Source organism: Sceloporus undulatus, chromosome 9, assembly GCF_019175285.1.
Source record: "Sceloporus undulatus isolate JIND9_A2432 ecotype Alabama chromosome 9, SceUnd_v1.1, whole genome shotgun sequence".
NCBI lineage: Eukaryota > Metazoa > Chordata > Lepidosauria > Squamata > Phrynosomatidae > Sceloporus > Sceloporus undulatus.
In genome coordinates, this window is record NC_056530.1 from 16,518,526 (window position 1) to 16,537,082 (window position 18,557).

An 18,557-nucleotide genomic window follows, 5' to 3' on the forward strand; every position below is an offset into this window, starting at 1 on the left:
CTTCCCATGGCTCAAAAATAGCTTGACATTGCCTGAAATTGCGTGTGATCACCTCTCACGCAATAACACGAAACCCCATGATTGTGTTTGGACTGACTCCCCATTGCTCGAAATTGCGTGTGGTAGTCTATTACGCAATAACGTGAAACCCCATGATTACATTCGGATTGCCATTGGATTATACTTCCAATTTCCCTTGTCTGATAACGTCCTTAGATCTGGATCCATCTTCAGCAAGGACAAAGTAATGTAACAAACAGGGAACCTTTAGATCACTACTTCTTAAACTGTCTGAGTTGAGGGACTGGCAGGTCCTCCCTTCTGTTCCATATTTGTGTCCACTAACTGCCATTGCTCCTGGAAACTCTCCTGGTAGCTAATATCTTGAGAACCAGCTCTAGTCTAGAGAACTTTAGAGCTGCAGCATTTTTGACAGTTGCTGATGGAGGAGCAGGAACAATGAATGGAGTGAAACCTGGGACAAGAGGTAGGAAGGAGGACAGGAATGAAGGAGACATAAGTGACCTTAAGACGGTCTACATGGAGAGGGTAGGATTGGAAGGAAAAAAAGTAAGAAGGGATTTGGAGCAAATCTAAACAAATGCTGGGCAGCAGTAATGGTGGGTGACACTGCTGGAGCATTTTCCAGAGACTACAGAAGTGACACATTGCTAATGCATGTTAGTGCTGCACAGAGAGGGACAAAAGTGAACCTCCTTGCAATAACCTCTCACCAAGAAAACTCCAGGATGAGATAATCTAAGACAGAGCAAGAGACAGAAAAAGGACACAGAAAGCTAAAAGGGTAGAACAGAGGGCAAACAGAAATAGAGATGTGGACAAGGGCACAACAGAACCAAACAAAATGGGAAGCCACACAGACAATAAAAAAAATGCAGTGAAGGTCCAGATCAGAGCCACAAATGTTATAGGTAAATGGAATTTGAGAAGCATGATCAAGAGAGACTAGACGTTGTAAAAAAAGGAAACGGAGGGAATAAACAGGAGTGAGTGTGCCAAAATGGACAGAAATTGGATATTTTGAGTCAGATAACTACATAGTGTTCTACTCAGGAAATGAAAAAAGAGAAAAAATGGATTAGCAATAGCAGTGAGGAAGGGCACAGCAAAATCAGTTAAAGGATATAACATAAAGTCAGACTGAATCATGTCAATAACGTTTCGGGGAGAGCCAATAACCATCACCACAATACAAGTATACATATCAACTATAGAGGCAGAGGAAAAAGACTTTGAGAATTTCTATGACGGAGTCCAGGAAGATACTTGCAACACACCAAAACAGGACTGTTTGGTTATCAACCAAACAGGACTTTCCCATGAATAAAAAGTAATACTAGAATTCCTCTTTATTCATGGGATAATGATATGATTATCACAACATTACACAACTTCTTCTTATAATTTTTGCACAATTGCACAATGGTGACAGAAGCATCCTGCTATGCTCCCGTCACTTTTGCCTGTGTGAAAATCTCCTTAGACTCAGAGGCAGGAGGAATGACAATTGGAAGTAGGAACATTAACAACCTAAGATATGCAGATGACACAATACTGCTAGCAGAAATGAAGACCTGGAACAATTACTGAAGAAAGTCAAGGAGGAAACTGCCAAGGTTGGGTTAATGTTGAACATTAAAAAGCAAAAATAATGAGCATGGAAGATCTACAAGAATCCACGCTAGACAATGAGAAAATTGAAATAGTTAAAGAATTCCCATACTTTGGTTCAAATATTGTTCAGAATAGAGAGTGAAGTCAAGAAATCAGAAGTAGACTAGGATTGGGAAAGGTTGCTATGAAAGAAATGGACAGGATCACAAGGTGTAAAGACATAACACTGAACACTAAAGTGAGGATAGTCTAAGCCACTGTATTCCATTGTATGGATGCAAGAGATGGACAGTGGAGAAAGCTGATAGAAAGAAAATCACCTCATTTGAGATGTGGTGCTGAAGAAAAATGCCGAGGATACCATGGATGGCCAAGAAGACAAGCAAATGGGTTCTAGAACAGATTAAACCCAAACTCTCCCTGGAAGCCAGGATGACTAAATTGAGGCTGTTGTACTTTTGTCACATCATGAGGAAAAATGAATCATTAGAAAAGGCAATGATGCTAGGAAAGGTGGAAGGCAGTAGAAAGAGAGGTTGCCAGATGGTTAGTCTCAATCAGGGAGAACATGGACCTGGGCCAGCATCACCTGAGCAGAGAGCTTGAGGATGGAGTCTTGGAGATGTCTCATCCACATGAGTAGAAGTTGACTAGAGGGCAGTTAACAAGTTGCACACAGAGCAAAATTTTAGTAGGTATAGCAGGTCTGACATAGCTATTAAAAGTACAGGAGCCACTTTTTCGTACTATCATTCTAGTTAGAGGGCTTGGACTGGAGCCAAAGTATATCTAAAGTAGTTTGATATTTCTACACTTGAGCCTTGCTTTCTGCTCTTTTCTGCTGCTTCAGGAATCAGAAAGAATCTTTGTACTATGTACAATGTAAGCAAGAGATGTTGGCTTGCAAACTGTAAAGTAAGGATTCCTACTGTTAGTTGAACTCCTGAAATCAGGGGCATGCCTGGCAAGGGTTCCCACAGGGCTTCTTCACATATTGGGGTGAATCTGGGGCAGGCCACCTCTGGTGCAGAAATGTCTCGGATCAGTGTTGGCTGACTGGGCCACAATCTTACCTTCTCCCCTGGCTAATATGTCTCGTTTATTCCTTGTATCTGTTTGTTTTTGTCATGCTTCGTGTTAAGACTGACTGGCTCTGGTCGACATGGTTGAATCCTGTAAGCTTTTACTGTTGCTACAAGACTTACACTCCAAGGCTGGGAAGATAAATATTCAACAACTAGTATTCAGTATTCAGAAGATCTTGTTGCTTTAACTATACATGAGTGTATATTTTATAGACATCAAATGTGAGAAAATGTATTTTGGAAAAATGTGTACGTACTTTATATGGCTAGTCCACTTTTATATCCTATGTACTTTTTTATTCCCTTTCTTCTTCTTCTTCTTTCTGCTCCTTCCTTCCTTCCTTTTCTTTTTTGTAATCATACTTCAATTTTGTTTAAAAAAGAGATTGATTGGCTTCATGTCTGCTACAGAGGGTTCCCCACGGTACCACCTGAGGGATGGTGGCTCCCTGGAGATTTGGAACGTGACCCGAGCTGATGCTGGAAAATACAAAATCTACTGTGAGAATGCAGAAGGGCACAATGAGACAACAGTCACTTTGGATGTGCAGTGTGAGTAGCAAATGGAGAAGGAATCACAAGTTCTATGCAGGTTTTCATATGATACAGGAGGAACAGAGTGTGGCCCTTCAGTTATTTTGGATTGCAACTCCCACTGTGCCTCACCATCGACTAAACTAGCTGAGACTTATTGAAGCTTTAATCTAACAAGATCTGAGGGGGGGGGTGTATTTCACAATGTCCACTCTTGATATAGATCCCAAAGAAGTGAATAGGTTCTGCTCAAACACTCCCCTACACATCACCTGGGTCTCTCCAGATGTTTTTGACTATGGAGTTTATTGCATGGCTTAAAAAATACGACTTATCGCTGCCGTGTTGAAATCTCTTTCGGGATAAAGTCGAGTACAGTATTATCATATGCAAAGCGCAGTCGATGCCACCACCCAGCAGAAACCTGGCTAGCTTCTGGCTAGAAGTAGTGCTCAGCCAGGCTCTTTTCAAAACCAGAAAACTTCTGGCTTTGCAAATTGGCCAGCTGAGCATGGTTTCTAGCTGGAAGTTAGCTGGGATTCAGCTGGGCAGAGGCATTGGTGGCATTTTGCTTATGATAATACCTGACTTTATCCCGAAAGAGACTTCAATGCGGCAAGGGTAAATTGTGTTTTCAAGCCACGTGATAAACTCCATCCCATTTATCCCAGGCAACATAGCTGATGGCCAGAGCTGATGGAAATTGTAGCTTGACAATTGAGGAAGGACTTTCCTTCCTCATTCCAGCATTCCCAGTGTGTTACCCTCCAAATGTTTTGGACTATAATGCCTGTTGGCTTTAGATAAGGTGGCCAATAACTAAGGAGGATGGGCACTGTAGAGCAACTAGAGAGACCTAGAATAGGAAAGAACAGTTTATTTCAGCATTCACTCTCCAAATAGTCCCTGGAGAGGGACTCTGTTTAAAAGCACTTAATCACCCAGGACTTTCTGCTTGGCTCAAAAGAGAAAGAAACTGCTCTCCTGACTGTTTGGGGAAATCTGAAAGAGCTGCTATCACATTACCATACTGACCTCTAAATAAGTTGGCCTGGGATTTAGGGGTCAGCTTTTGAGCATAAATTTCTCATCTTATAGACAAGTATATACGGTATGTCAGAGTGAATCCAAACAATTTTATCAGCAAAATGGTGATTCAAAAGGATGCTTTGTGTTTGAAGCTGGAATTTGCAGGTGTGTGTGTGTCGGAGGATCTTTCCCAGGATTACTGATGTGAAGCAGATAATGGTGGGGAGCCTGGTACAGTATTGGGAGCTAGGTGAAAGAGGCTGATGTGAAACTAGAGGGCTAATATATTGTGATTAAAAAACAAATTAAGGAGAAACCTGCAAAATTCATAGGTGGAATATTGTTAAAGTTGTGCTGATATTTGGGGATATTAGCACTTCCTGTCTTCCTGTTACCTTGGTATTTTCTGGAATGAAGTTAACTGTTTGCTACACAGACATCTTGTTCTCTGAACTTATGGGGGGAGAGGGTAAAAGCAGTTCTCGGCAGTACCTGATGACTTCTTTTTCTTGCATAGATGCACCATCAATTCGCAGCATTGGAGACCCAACCTATGTAGACCTGGGGGGCACAGCAGAGATTGTGTGCCAGGCCGATGCCAACCCTGCACCCTTGAACATGTTTCAGTGGAGGTGGCTGGTAAGCATTTGTTTGGAAGAGATGTTGAGAATAACAGTATGGGAGGACTGTACAGGCGCAGCTCCATGGAGGGAGTAAGAAAAGGACATTCATTGTATCTATAATCAGTTTCTTATACTTTTTCTTGCCTTTCCTAATTAAATTGATATAAGATGGCCATACAAAGTGAGACGACCTTTTCTTCAAGCTCTTATTGTATAGCATAATAGCTAAAAATGTTTTTTAATGTCCATTGCTAGCTTGAAAATGCTTGTTTTAATAGCTTTTTATGACTGGTTGCTTCTAGCTAGTACACTCTCTTTGCTTGGTTGAGCTGGAGGAAAAAAACGGTTTTGAATACAGCCATGGAAAGCAACTGAACACAAGGCTTTTTGCTTGTATCTGGCATGAAGGAGTCTTGTAGGGCTTTGAGTGTCTAATATTTATGGTCTTTAGAGATTAGCAGTAGCAGTTTGACCAGCTGTTTGCTCAATTTGTACTTGTAAACTAGGGGTGCGGAAGATTTTTCAGCTCAATAGCCACATTCCCCTATGGGTAACCTTGAGGAAACAATGTATTACTGGTGATTTCAGCCAATGTCCCATGCACACACATCAAAATCCTAAGCGCACCCAAGCATCCATACTTCTACAGATGCAGATCACATTTAAACAAAGGCAAGCACAAGTTTACCCAGAATGCCTCAGCAGGGACATCCATGGGATGCTTGTAGGAGTTTTCCAAAAATGCCTGAGGACAGTTGACTGGAGCTGCCAAAGAGAAAGTACTTCCTAAAATGAGCAAAAGCTTCTGAATGCTAAATAGCAAGCCAAAGAGCTTTGCAATACAGAGAGAGCTTATCAGTGACAAAAAGCAGCACATAGGAGAATAGTTGAGCTGGCAATAGCTGCCCAAGTATGGGAGGCATTATAAATCAACTGGGCTTACTGTAGGACAATCAAAGAGGGGGTGAATGGGGGTGCCCTGGCAAGGCATTGGATGTCCCTGGGCTGGGCATCATAGTCGGCCTGCAGGCCAGGCCTTCCCTACACTTGTGTTGAAAATAAGCAGATGTTACAACCAAGCAAAGCGATAGGACTTTAGTACTCTTGGCTCATGAAGAAACTGATCCTGTAAAGGCCTGTGCTTAGATTGTGCCAAAGCTAGAGGAAGCGAGGGATATGAAAAATGCTGTGCCTGACTGTTAACAACTCTGTGCTGGGTTTTTGGTGGCTTGAGGGTAGGGTTCCTAGATTTCAGGGCTTGGATCCTTTCTCTAGCGCACTACCTTGAAAAAATAGAGTAACTTTTTAAAAAATGATAACATATTTTGTGCTTAATTATCTTACTTAATGACACAACCAGCTTGTGACTTCCATAACATCGCAAATTGTCACCCCAAGGTCTCATGTTTTGTCCTTGAAATCTCAGGACTTGGAATAATCCTGTCCTGGCTACCTTACTAGATGGCAATATAAAACACTTTTTGGAGCCGCCAGAGGAAAAACTGGAGAGGGCCCTTGTATCTTTGATGGTTGTGTAGAAGGGGGATTTTGAGCACATACTGCTTGTTACCTGGTTATGTGAAGCAACAGCTGCTGAAATGCCCTGTTCTACACAACCATTACAGGTACAGGAACCCTCTCTGGGTTTTGATCTGACAACACAATTTCCCACTCAGCAGGTCCCTGTGAGCAATTTTAAAGATTGGACTTCTTTCATAGGAGGGTGCAGAGTTCTTTCTGCCATTCTCTCCTGCCTTTCCATAAGGAATGCCTCGAGGAGCTGGCTTTTGGCAGATTCTGTTACACAATGACTTAAGTCAGTATAGGAATTAAAACTTACATTATCTTTCAGCTACAGTGTTTCTCAAATATTCTCATAGGGTTCCTGACTCATAACAAAAAAGATAATTTAAAATGGTCTGTTTTGAGGGGAAAGTCTTTCAGAAATGTAGAATTTGAGAGAAAATATGGTCAAAGTATGTGATTTTTTGTGCAAATTTTCCAATAAGCTCAGAGTAACATAGAAATGGGATGAAATGGATTTTGGGTGCATGCATTTGGGAGTGAAACAAACTAGAAGCAAACTGTTTCATGTGTCCATCCCTTCCTTGTCAACAACATGGAATGTTTGGTTTTGATATACACTAGTTACTAGAAGGAAAACTTGTGTATGCAGCTCCCTCTCTTCTGAGAGGCTCCAGTTTCAGACTGCATGAAGCTTCATCCTGTACCAATACATAAGCACTCTTATCTCTCTATCTCCTGCAGGGTGATTTGGAGAGTAGCTTGGAAGAGCTGGGCATTGTACTGCTTTCAGAAGGGCTGACAGGACAACTGAGGGTCCAAGAGGCACAACGAATCCATGCTGGACTCTATGAGTGTCAGGTAGACAATGGCATCTCCCCAGCAGCAAGGAGCAGCGCCCGTTTGATTGTGCGATGTAAGTGTCATACTAGCTCTCTTACTAATTTATGCATTCATCCCCCCCATACCATAGAGGCTCCCTCTTGTGCCTGTCATAGTCACCCATGCATCTGCAAGATGTCTCATAGAATCATAAGAATCATAGAGCTGGAAGAGACCGCAAGGGCCATCCAGTCCAACCCCCTGCTATGCAGGAAATCACAATCAAAGCATCCCAAACAGATGGCCATCCAGCCTCTGCTTAAAGACCTCCAAGGAAGGAGACTCCACTACACAAGAGGAAGAATGTTCCACTCTCAAACAGCCCTGACTGTCAGGAGGTTTCTCATAAAGTTGAAGTGGAATCTCTTTTCCTGTAGCTTGCACCTATTGTTCCAGGTCCTGTTCTCTGGAGCAGCAGAAAACAAGCTTGTTCCCTCCTCAATATGACATCCCTTCAAATATTTAAACAGGGCTATCATATCACCTCTTCACCTTCTCTTTTCCAGACTAAACATCCCCAGCTCCCTGAGTCTTTCCTCATAGGGCATGGTTTCCAGACCCTTCACCATTTTAGTCGCCCTCCTTTGGACACACTATAGTTTCTCAATGCTTTGTGATGGAACTCCATCTATTTATTTATTTTGTCAGCCCCAAGTGGTGTGCTCAAGATAGTTCACATGTAATCTAAAACACGTAACAATAAGAGTGAAGTCAATCCAAAATATACAGCCAATTTATTAAAAATAGCAGCACCATATTCTGGGGTCAGACATGTCTCCACAAACAGTTTTTGCCATCTTTCTTAAATGTGAGATACAACAACTAAACAAGTTTCCTGCACCTGGGAGCTCCAGAGCCTTCGGATCAACAACAGGAGGCCTTGCTCCACATACTCCTCAAGCACACCGCAGATAATGGCAGGAAGTGGTTTATATGACCTGTCCCTCATGTTTCGATAACAAAGGAGCATAACATCTGCCCCACAACTGTGGAGCTCTTTGAACATTTCCCAGAGTCTAAGCCTGGGTATCTTTTAATAGCATTATGGTAAATCCAACACTTTCTTATACTGGCTGGATTTTTGGAGACTGGTTTGAGCAGATAAGCTGTGGAGGTTTTTTTTGGTGTAGCAGGAAAGATGATAGTCTGCTGAAATTCAACATTCCAGATCTGCTCTGTTCACTTACCAATTTGGCCTCTATGAAGGCAGCAGATATTTTCCCTGCTCCTACCTTCCAAAGCCCCACAGTTTATCAATAGCTTTTTAATATTTTATATTGCATTTTATTCTTTTAACTAGCGATTTGAAGTGTTTTAATATTGTATCTAGTTTAATTCTATTTTAATGTTCACTTGCTGTATTGCTCTTTTAACAGCATTGCTCCTTTAAATCGTAGGTTGCCTGAATCTCAATTCTGGGAGATGTACAGGATATAAATAAATATCATCATAATCATCATCATCAATTAATTTTTACCTTGGTATTGTTTTTTTATCCAGACCCACCAGAGATCATCAAGGGCCCTGGACAGAGAAAAGTGGCAGCTACAGGGGATGGAAGAAGCCAAGCTGTGCTCCAGTGCAGTGCTCAGGGTGTTCCTAGGGTCCAGTTTGGCTGGGCCAAGAATGGTGTTTCCCTTGATCTCAACAGTCCCAGGTGGGAAGAACACAAGTAAAAATACCTAATTGATCTGTAACAGATGAGAGTCTGATCCCATATCTTCTAGCTAGCACTAGGATAAACATACATCTTTATTTGCTCTTAATGAGAGCAAATCCTGGGAGTGAAATGGTTAAAACATTTGACTCTGTTCTGAATTTGGTCTTTTTTTTGTGACCAGCACAGTCATGGTCTAACTCTAACCCAAGTCGGTAAAGGTTCAGTAGGATTGTTGGATGCACATCTGGAACCAGTTCAGCTTTGAACTGGGCACATTTTTAAAAATGTATGTTCCTGTGTTGGTTTGAGAAGTAGAATGGAGGTGGGGCAATTTAATGCATCTAATTTGTTCCAGCTAAATGTCAGCCATAACCCATAAATAGTATGAGGCATGTATGAAATAAAAATAACCAGAACACTTAGCTGTAACCTTGGGATTTTTTTTTTTAAATGAACTGTTTAATTCCAGTGGCTCACGCTGTTAACCCATAATACAATACGGTCTTTATTTTGCTTGCTGCTTGTTGGGTCTGTATTTATTCAGGTTTGGTTATTAGAGTAATTTATTCAAAGATTGGAGAAGTTATCCTTTTGTACTACACTTCCTGAAATCCCCTTAGCAACGAGATCATAGGATTTGTAGTAGCTTTTCAAGCTCTACATTTATATCCTACCTTTCCTCTTATGCGCTCATGGTGGTATATGTGGTTTTCTTCCCTTTCTTTGCAATATGGGAGGCAGGTCAGGCAGGGAGGGAGGGAGGGAGAGAGAGAGAGAGAGAGAGAGAGAGAGAGAAGGATAGACTGAAAGAGAAGCTAACCCCCAGACATGAAAAATAGCGGTGGAACAATAACAACCTCCCTTTCCAACCTAGACTTTAATTAAAGACAACATGATGAATACGGACTTCATATGTTTTTACTTTTGCTGTTGTTGCAGTTGTTATTGGGTGCCTTTAAGTTAACTCCAACATATGGCAATCATATCATATGGTTTACTTGGCAAGGTTTCCTCAGAGGAGGTTTATCACTGCCTTCCTCTTAGACTGGGAGAGTACAACTTCCCCAAGTGGGATTTGAACACTGGTCTCCCAGTGTTATAGTCGAACACGCAAACTCCTACACTACATGGGCCCTCTTTCTTTCTCTTTTCTTTGACTGCACAGTACTAATTTTTACGATACTTGTGTTTTCACCTTGTTATGAGTTATTTGACTTCCAGCTTACAGATTTATTTGAGATAAATAAATAAGATCCCGGAAAATGACCTTCTTATATTTAATCTTATGACGTTCTTACCTTTTCCCAGGCATACTGTGGTTACAGATCATGCAGGCTCCTTGCACACCAGCACCTTAACCATTGCCAACGTGAGTGCAGTTCATGACTATGCCACCTTCACCTGCACAGCCAGCAATGAACTTGGCACAGATACTCTCAACATCCAGCTGCTTAGTACCAGTAAGGGACACAGCTCTGCTGAAATGTTAATGTTTGATGGATAGCACTAGAAAATGAAGAGTAACAGATCACCTTCCTCTTTTTAGTTCACTTAGATCCCTCTTTTTCTCATCAGGCCGCCCTGACCCACCTAGACAGTTAAAGGTCATTGGCGTTTCTCACAACTCGCTGGCCTTGGAGTGGACCCCAGGCTTTGATGGAGGGCTTCAGCAAAGCTTTCGTGTCAGGTAGGGGTTTGAGTTATGAGCAGCTGCGTGTGCAACATAAATAGGAAGAGTGGTGTGGTTTGACTGACTTCTATATCTAAAGGGGGCTCATTCATATGGCTATGTGTTTAACTTCACTTTGAAACTCACAGCCACTGGTACAGTGGTAAATAGCATGGCTAGCATTCTGTACTGTATTATAGTTTCATAATGTAGAGTTACAGATTCATAACTCTATTCACTACTGCCATGATCATAAATGCCCTTTCAACCATACTTTGCCAGGCAGTATCTGCACTGAGAGTTGGAGGTCAGTTCAGCAGATAATTGGAGTGCATGAGGATGATATTTTCATCTGCCTCCCGCCAGCAAGCAAGGCAGAAACAATCAGAAGCAGGTCCCCTGTTGCAATTCCTTGTTGCAGCCTTGCTTACCGATGGGTGGGGGATGAAAACATACTTCTGCTGTACCTCAATAACCAGCTCACACAGCTCCCATCTCTCAGTGCAGCTGCTGCCTTGAAAAGCAGGTGGGGGCTCGTGCCAGGTAACTTTACCACTGGTTACACATTCGTAACTAGGTAGGATGCAGAATATGTAGTACAGACTAGGGTTTCGGAGCATGTTGTTGCTGCGCGCTCTGGAACTCTAGTTTCGGCTCTGGCATGCCATTTTTGGCTGGTGTGTCTCGGACCTGAGTTATGCCTCTATCCCCCAAACGAAAGGGGAGGAACGAAAGCATGGTTCCCTTCCCTCCTCACTTGCACCTCTTTTCTGTTTACTTCTTTCCAGGTATCATTGGTCAGGAGTTCCCAGCTTTCTGTATGTGGATGTCTTCCCACCACAGTCCTCTGTGTTCACTTTAATGGGCCTGCAGCCAGACACCCTCTACAATGTCTCTGTGAATGCACACAATGCTCTTGGAGAAAGTGACTTTGCTGATGGTGGTGCAGGGCTCAGTGTCACCACTGCAGGTCAGGACTATCTTCCTGTATAGTGATGACAGATTCCATCATGGGCCACAAGGGTATAAGTATACTCACAGAAGCAAAAAAACCCAGTGTAGTACAGTGACTGAACAGAGCAGTGAGTGTAGCCTAGAGAGATGCAGGTTCAAATCTCTGCTCAGCTATGACTCTCACTTAGTGACTATAGGAAAGATGCTCTCTCTGGTTAGCCTACCTCACAAGATTGTCATGAGCATACTTAGTGTGGGGACACACACACACACACACACACACACACACACTACAGACTGCTTTACAGGGGATAAAATGAAAAACCTTGACTATTTTGCTCTTGCATGTGAAGATGAACAAATAATGCAGTTTCTGCCTACTGTGGGAGGAAACAGATCTTCCCCTGCAGTATTCTCCTGTACAGCATTTGATGATTCCACAGTGTTGTACAGGCTTTGTTAGGCAGATAAAAATCACATTTTAAAGGGGGGGGGGGGAGAAAAGAAAAAAAAGGAATTGTGTTTTTACACAAAAGATGTGGGGGTGGATGGACAGGGCTTGTCCATAAAACATCTTTTTTTCTCTTTAGAATGATTCCCACACACTACTTTGGGATGTCAAATATCAGAAGAAAATTGTGCAGAATTCTTGCTGTTCTTTCTGATTGCATTTACATTTCTATACCGCTTTATACTGAATTAAGCAGTCTCTTAAGTAGTTAACAGTGTGTAAGCCAATTGTCCCCGACAAGCTGGGTACTCATTTTACTGACCTATGAAAGGATGGAAGACTGAGCCAACCTTGGAGCCCTCTGTGACCGAACTCACAATGTTGTGGCTGCAGTACTGGCATTTAATCATTGCACCACCAGGGCTCCTGGTGGAGGAGTTTCAGAAAGAGTTTATTAGAAAAATCCACATTATTCATATAATTCAATGTGGAAGATCTCTGCGCTTTCCACTCTTGTTTCCTGAAGATACAGGATCTGCTTAATTGTCCTGTCCCAGCCTATAACAGTATAAATAGGGCAGTTTGTCTCCTATCTGTTGCTATCAGAAATTGGGTACTATCCAGCCATTGTTCAATGTGTTCTCTTCCAGAGAGAATGCAAGAACCAATTGACAAAGAGACAGAGATTCCACTCATACCTGAACCAGGTACAAAAGCATAAAAACATCTTCATTGTAGCATAAAAAAAGGGGGGAAGGGAAGGGAAGGGGAGAAAAAAAAAAGGAACATGGCAGCACCTTTAACCAATTTTTATTTTAGCCATTTAGATAGTGGCATCATGGCACACTACATATACTGAGTCCTTGCTACTGAGCATATAACAAAGCATAAAACATTTGTTGGTTTCACACTAACTGATCATTGTAAAGATCTAAAGGTCCTGTATCACTTCACTCAGCCCTTGGAATATTTAGGGGAAGGGGCATGTTTTGCATTTTTCTGGATTCTGTTACTTTCTATTCCACTCCCACACATGTATAAATGTGCTTTTTTATCTGAGGCCTTAATACCACTCAGTGCTGTATCTGAAGAAGTGGATTTAAATGCATGAAAGCTCATGCTAAAATAAAAACCAATTAGTCTTAAAGGGGTTGCCACATTCCTTTTTCTCCTCCTCCCTTGCATTTTCCCATCTCTTCTGTATAGAGATTTTGTTATAAGAAGGTGGGTAGAAACTATGAGTGGGAGGGGAGTATCTGTCCTTTTTCCAGAGACCACGGTGTAGCTATGGGGATGGGGTGGGTTGCAAAGAATTAAACATTTCAAATTAAACATTACAAATAATTAAACATTAAAAATAATTCACACCTGCAGATCTTAGGATTTGCTTGTTCATATTACTTTAGTAACTTTGTTTGACCCTTTTCTGTGGATGTAAAAACTGTATATTTAAGCTCTCAACCGAAATTTTATGTTATTGCAATGCTGGAAATCTCAGAACATAAGGAAGAATTCATGGAGTGGGCAGAATTCTCATTGGTGGGTAATGCTCTCATTTTGCTTCACCCCTGCTCTGAGCTTGAAATTTTTTTTCTGGACTACAACTCCCAGCATCCCCCAAATAACATGGCCCCAAAAAGTAATCTTTCCAAGCTGTGGATTCTGTTTTACAAAGAGAAAAGGAAAATTGGGAAAGGCAATGTTTTCTTTGCCCTTGATTGTCCATGTTTTTCTTCTCTCCTAGAAAGCCCCTTGCTGCCATTTCCTATCATCATCCTTCTTGGAGCCCTTGGGGGGCTTCTGATATTTTCCAACTTGTTCTTCCTGGGCTGCCTACTTCGTAGGCGACAGGCCCAAGACCTCAAAGGTAAGTTCCTCAACAGACCCACAATATTCAATTGGGTCACTGGTGGTTAGGTCTCACTGTCCACTCTGTGTCCACTTTTCCAGTGGCTAAGGCATTGAGAAAAGGATTCTGACAGCTTATACTGTTCCTGCACCATGCTGGGTCATGCTTAAAGTACTGTCAGACCTCTGTACCCACACAGATCTGCTCCAGAATCCCTTCTCTCATGGATACAAAAACCACAGGACCTCAAGTCCCATTCTCCCTAATAGTAGCCCAAGATGTGCATGCCCACAAGCACTGCCATGTGCATGCATGGCCATTGTGGACAATGGAGCTTGCCATCCACGGATGCTCAGATCCACAGATGTCAAGACCGCAGATAGAGAGATCTGATTGTACTGTATATCCATTCATTTCAGTGGGTTTACTCTAAGGGCTGCATCTCCATAGCAGAAACAATCCAGTTTGACACCACTTTAACTGCCATGGCTCAGTACTAGGGAATTATAGAAACTGTGCTTTTGGGAGACATTTAGCCTTCTTTGTCAAAGAGCTCTGGTGCCACAACAAACTACAATCCCCAGGCATCTTTTAAATCTTGTCTCCCTGTGGGCATGGGCAAACTATGCATCCCATCCCAACCCTTTGTGTGGGAGTGGGATGCAAATGTTAGCTTCCCCTGGCTCATACTTCTCACGTTCCATGTTCCTATTATATATATTGTGCTGTTTCAAACTATCTTTGCCTTATTGGACATGTCTGCTGTTTGACTTCCCGTCTTTGAGTTTTTCCTTTCCACCTCTCTGTTTATGTGCTAGTCTTTCCTTTTGTTTTATTTTAGTTGTCTTATCTAAGAGATCACAAGGATGTTCATCTTTGCCTCCCTAATTCCCTGCCTTACAACTAATATGCAAACCAAACATGAATAATCTTTCAAAATTCTCTGAATTTTATACTGGGATTATTCAATTTTTAAAATGTGTGTGTGTGTTTTACAGGAAAGCAGAGACAACAATACATACATCTGTGAAAATAATGTTCTGTATAGACTAGAGAATGTAGTATATTTTGGCTTGCTGCAAAAGATGTGTACATTAGATGAAATTTGTGAATGAAATGCATGTATGACAAAAATTATTCTACAGGCTGCATACTGATTTCTGTGGGGGGGAAATGTCCAAATTAAGGACAAACTAAATATAAAATTGGGAAAATTCTGAAACTTTGAGAGGAACCAAACTGAAGGATGGCAAGATGTGGGGAAACTACTGACAGGTTTGTCCATCTCTAGTTGGGGAGCTTCGAGAAGAGACCTTTCTCACAAAGCCATCCTGCTCTATCTTGCCATACTCTCCCATAATTTCCTTTGTCTTTTTTTCTTTTCAATCTCCCACATATTAAGATAGAAAAGATGGAGGAGTTGTATAATACCTGTGGGCTGGGATCACTAGGAGCCCCTGCTTTGGAAATTCTCCAAATGCTGGTTAAGAAATCTGTATGTTTTGGTGTGACCCTTTTCTTGTTTCTCATTTTTCTTGCAGAAGATGAAACCCGTGGAGCAAGCAAGTGAGTATTAAATGGACAAGAAGGAGGGAGACCTGAGAAAAAGGTTGCCAGTTTTTCTTTTGGCACAGCTCCTGGACCTGCAAAGGGCCATCACTATATTGGTATGTTGGGGGGAAAGTTTTGCCAGTGATTTCCTCCAGTCTTCTTACTTGCCTGATCATGAACCCTGCCAGCAAAACATTGGCAATTTTACCTTACATACAAACATGGCTTTGACCACTAGTTACTAATTTTGCATGGTTGTTATGTGTCTTCAAGTTGATACTGATATATGATGATCCTATTCTAGGCTTTTCTTGGTAAGACTGAAAGAATGTGACTTGCCCAAGATCACCCAGTGGGTTTCCATGATTGAGCCGGGATTTGAACTGAGATCTCCCAGGCTCTTAGTTCAACACTCAAACTACTATACCATGCTTATAGCCTTGTTGTGTTGCACCTACAAGTCATTTTAAGTCAAGACCCATGGTCACCCTGTGGGTTTCCATGGCAGAGTGGGGATTCAAACCCTGGCCTCCCAGTCTCCTAGGCCAACACTCAAACCACTATACCCTGCTGGTTCCCACTTATACCTTACAGAGGCTTAAATTATATTAAACTAAAATGGTGTTCCTATTTCAGGGGTAAGGTGCGATTTGGGAACAGCTATACAGTATGCAGTTGGCTGAAACCTGGTGCACGGCTAGAGGAGCATAGCTCTGAGGTAAGACATCTCTCAGGATATGGGAAACTGTTCATAGTAGCAAGACAGTAAGTAAGGTTATCAGATTACTAGGAAAAGAACCATTCAGCAGGCCTGCTTTTGTGCCTTTAGTATGTAACTAAATCAGGGATTGCATCTTCAAAGTGCAAATACCTTTTGATTAGCAGAGGGAAGACACTGCCTGCCATTTCTTCAAACCTCCCTGTTTTCTTTGAGCTTAGCAACAGTTCTTACAGTGGCTGAGGAGAAGATGAATTCTCCCAGCATCAGTCTCTTGTTCTGCCCTATCCCTGGTGTATTTCAAAGAATTTTGTGGTGGTTTAGAGGACTGAATGGGCATTTAAGGCCTGTTTGGTTTACAAAAGACTTGCTCCAGCTGAAATGCAAACTGTTCAAGCAGTTTGTTGACATGGATCAACTTAGGTCAGGGGTGGGCAAAATATGGCCCTTGAGCTGCACAAAGGGACACTCCAGTGTGAGGGGTCTGTGGCCCTCCAATGTCTCCTGGGGGGCTGATAGGTGCCCCTAGCCTCCCATACTTTCTTGCCCTGATCTAGATGCCTCTGTTTTTGGACTCTTTGGGAATGTGTCTATGGGGACTGTCAAGATAAATGTCTGAACTTCATGATTTGCCATTACCCCACTGTTTAACAGGAACTTGATAGACAAAGAGCAGTAGGTGTGATTTTTGTAGCATAGAGAATAGGCCTGTATTGTATAATCTGTACTGTATTTAGAAAAGCTCAAGAATGGGTACAAAGACTGCCAACCCTGTCCAAGAAAAAATTAAATCCTGGTGGTTGGATGAGCGGGAAATCTTTCTCAATGCTGACTGGTGACTGCTGCATGGGGTGTGGGCAGAGGGTTTGAATGATGTTTTGTCTTAAAGAGATCTGTCCAAGGTGCTGGGTTCTAATCCCCAAATAGGTTCAGTACTTTGGATAACTCTTTCAAAGTCTGGACCCATAGTGAATTCAACGCCTTGCCAATATGGAAGCCACCAGCTGCTACTGCTTTGTCCTTTGTTTTCAGTGCTCCTTTAATGCCCCTCTCCCCTGATTGAGATGCAAACTTGACATTAAAACAAGGGCACTGGATTTGTACATTTTCAACATCCACTCAGTGTCAAGGTTATATCCTTTGAAAAAGAGTTAAGCTTGAAATCTCTCTAGATACAGTCCATTTGACAAGAACTCTGGTATTTTTTGTTAGTAAATACATTATCTGTAGTATGGAAAAATCACACCTACAGAGGAAGAGGATCATAAAAGAAAGGAAATATACTGGTAGTTAAAACCTAACTCTGCCAACTTGCAACTTGTTTCCTGCACTCTGCGATCCTTATATAGATCTCCTTTTGATTCTTAGCAACAGAAAGGTATGCATCTCTTAAGCTTCTGCCATCATCATGATTACTAGAAACTGACTAGCTTGTAAAAACTCAGGTTTTGTGAGAATATCAGCACATTCTGGTTGAGGCCATATATACCAGAAGAACCAGTGTCTGTTTTTTTTTTTTGCAAAGTAAACATTTTCTGTGCAGAAAACATGACCTTCTGGGTAGAAACAATATGTTCTGTGCAGAAAATCATGTTTGTTCCCAATAAAGTCATCTTTACTCCTAACATGACTGGTTGGCTCTGTCTCCAGATCAGCTCTACTAAGATGTCAACATCTGGATCTGCAGCCACTACAGAGACTTGGTCCCAGTTGGGTCACCAAGCTGACAGAGAGAGAGTTGGCAGCATTACAGGTACGTGTTCCTCTCTGCTCTCCACCAAATTCTGTGTCTTTGAACCATATTCCCACAATCTGAAGTGAGGGATGTAAAAATATTTCAGTTTGTTTTCTTTCACATTAGAATATTAAGGTGTGTGCATCATGGATATGGATATGGGGAGGCATTCAGCTTCTTTCCATCCTGATGGAATGCCTCCCCAAATACACACCCATGATATGCAAACATTAAGATGATCAGGGCTGGGAGCTTCTCTGTGTCCCACCATTGGATATACTGCACCACTTGGAAGCATCTGAGGGGGCTTTCTTGACTGCATTTCCCCCACTGTAGTATTCTCTTCCTTTGCAGGCCTGACAGACACTGACATTGCTTTTACTTTGGCAGTAAGTTCCAATTTGGTAGTTCATTCAAGCACTTGGGCCTCAGTGAGGCCATGGCTTGGTTATTGAACTATTGGCTTGCAAGCTTTATTTGGTTTATGCTAATTTTTTATGTTATTTTAAAAATTATTTTAAATATAATTTTATTGGTGGTAGTGAAATTTGTTGATTTGGGACACGTTACAAATATTTTCATAAGTGAATTCATAAGAAGAAATTAGCAAACGCTGGTGAATACTAAAACAATCTGAAACTGAACTCTCCCCCATTAG

At 41.9% G+C, this 18,557-nt stretch overlaps 1 protein-coding gene across 1 annotated transcript in view; it reads left to right on the top strand.

Moving 5' to 3' along the window:
• The window catches only part of NPHS1 (NPHS1 adhesion molecule, nephrin), a 44,166-nt gene that overhangs the window by 23,149 nt on the left and 2,460 nt on the right, over window positions 1-18,557 (top strand). The window contains exons 18-29 of the mRNA XM_042439813.1: window positions 3,132-3,272; window positions 4,801-4,922; window positions 7,175-7,346; window positions 8,813-8,969; window positions 10,281-10,432; window positions 10,548-10,659; window positions 11,430-11,611; window positions 12,697-12,753; window positions 13,791-13,913; window positions 15,437-15,461; window positions 16,083-16,164; window positions 17,815-17,917. Coding sequence (XP_042295747.1) covers window positions 3,132-3,272; window positions 4,801-4,922; window positions 7,175-7,346; window positions 8,813-8,969; window positions 10,281-10,432; window positions 10,548-10,659; window positions 11,430-11,611; window positions 12,697-12,753; window positions 13,791-13,913; window positions 15,437-15,461; window positions 16,083-16,164; window positions 17,815-17,917 — 1,428 coding nt within the window. The remainder of the gene's footprint in view (window positions 1-3,131; window positions 3,273-4,800; window positions 4,923-7,174; window positions 7,347-8,812; window positions 8,970-10,280; window positions 10,433-10,547; window positions 10,660-11,429; window positions 11,612-12,696; window positions 12,754-13,790; window positions 13,914-15,436; window positions 15,462-16,082; window positions 16,165-17,814; window positions 17,918-18,557) is intronic.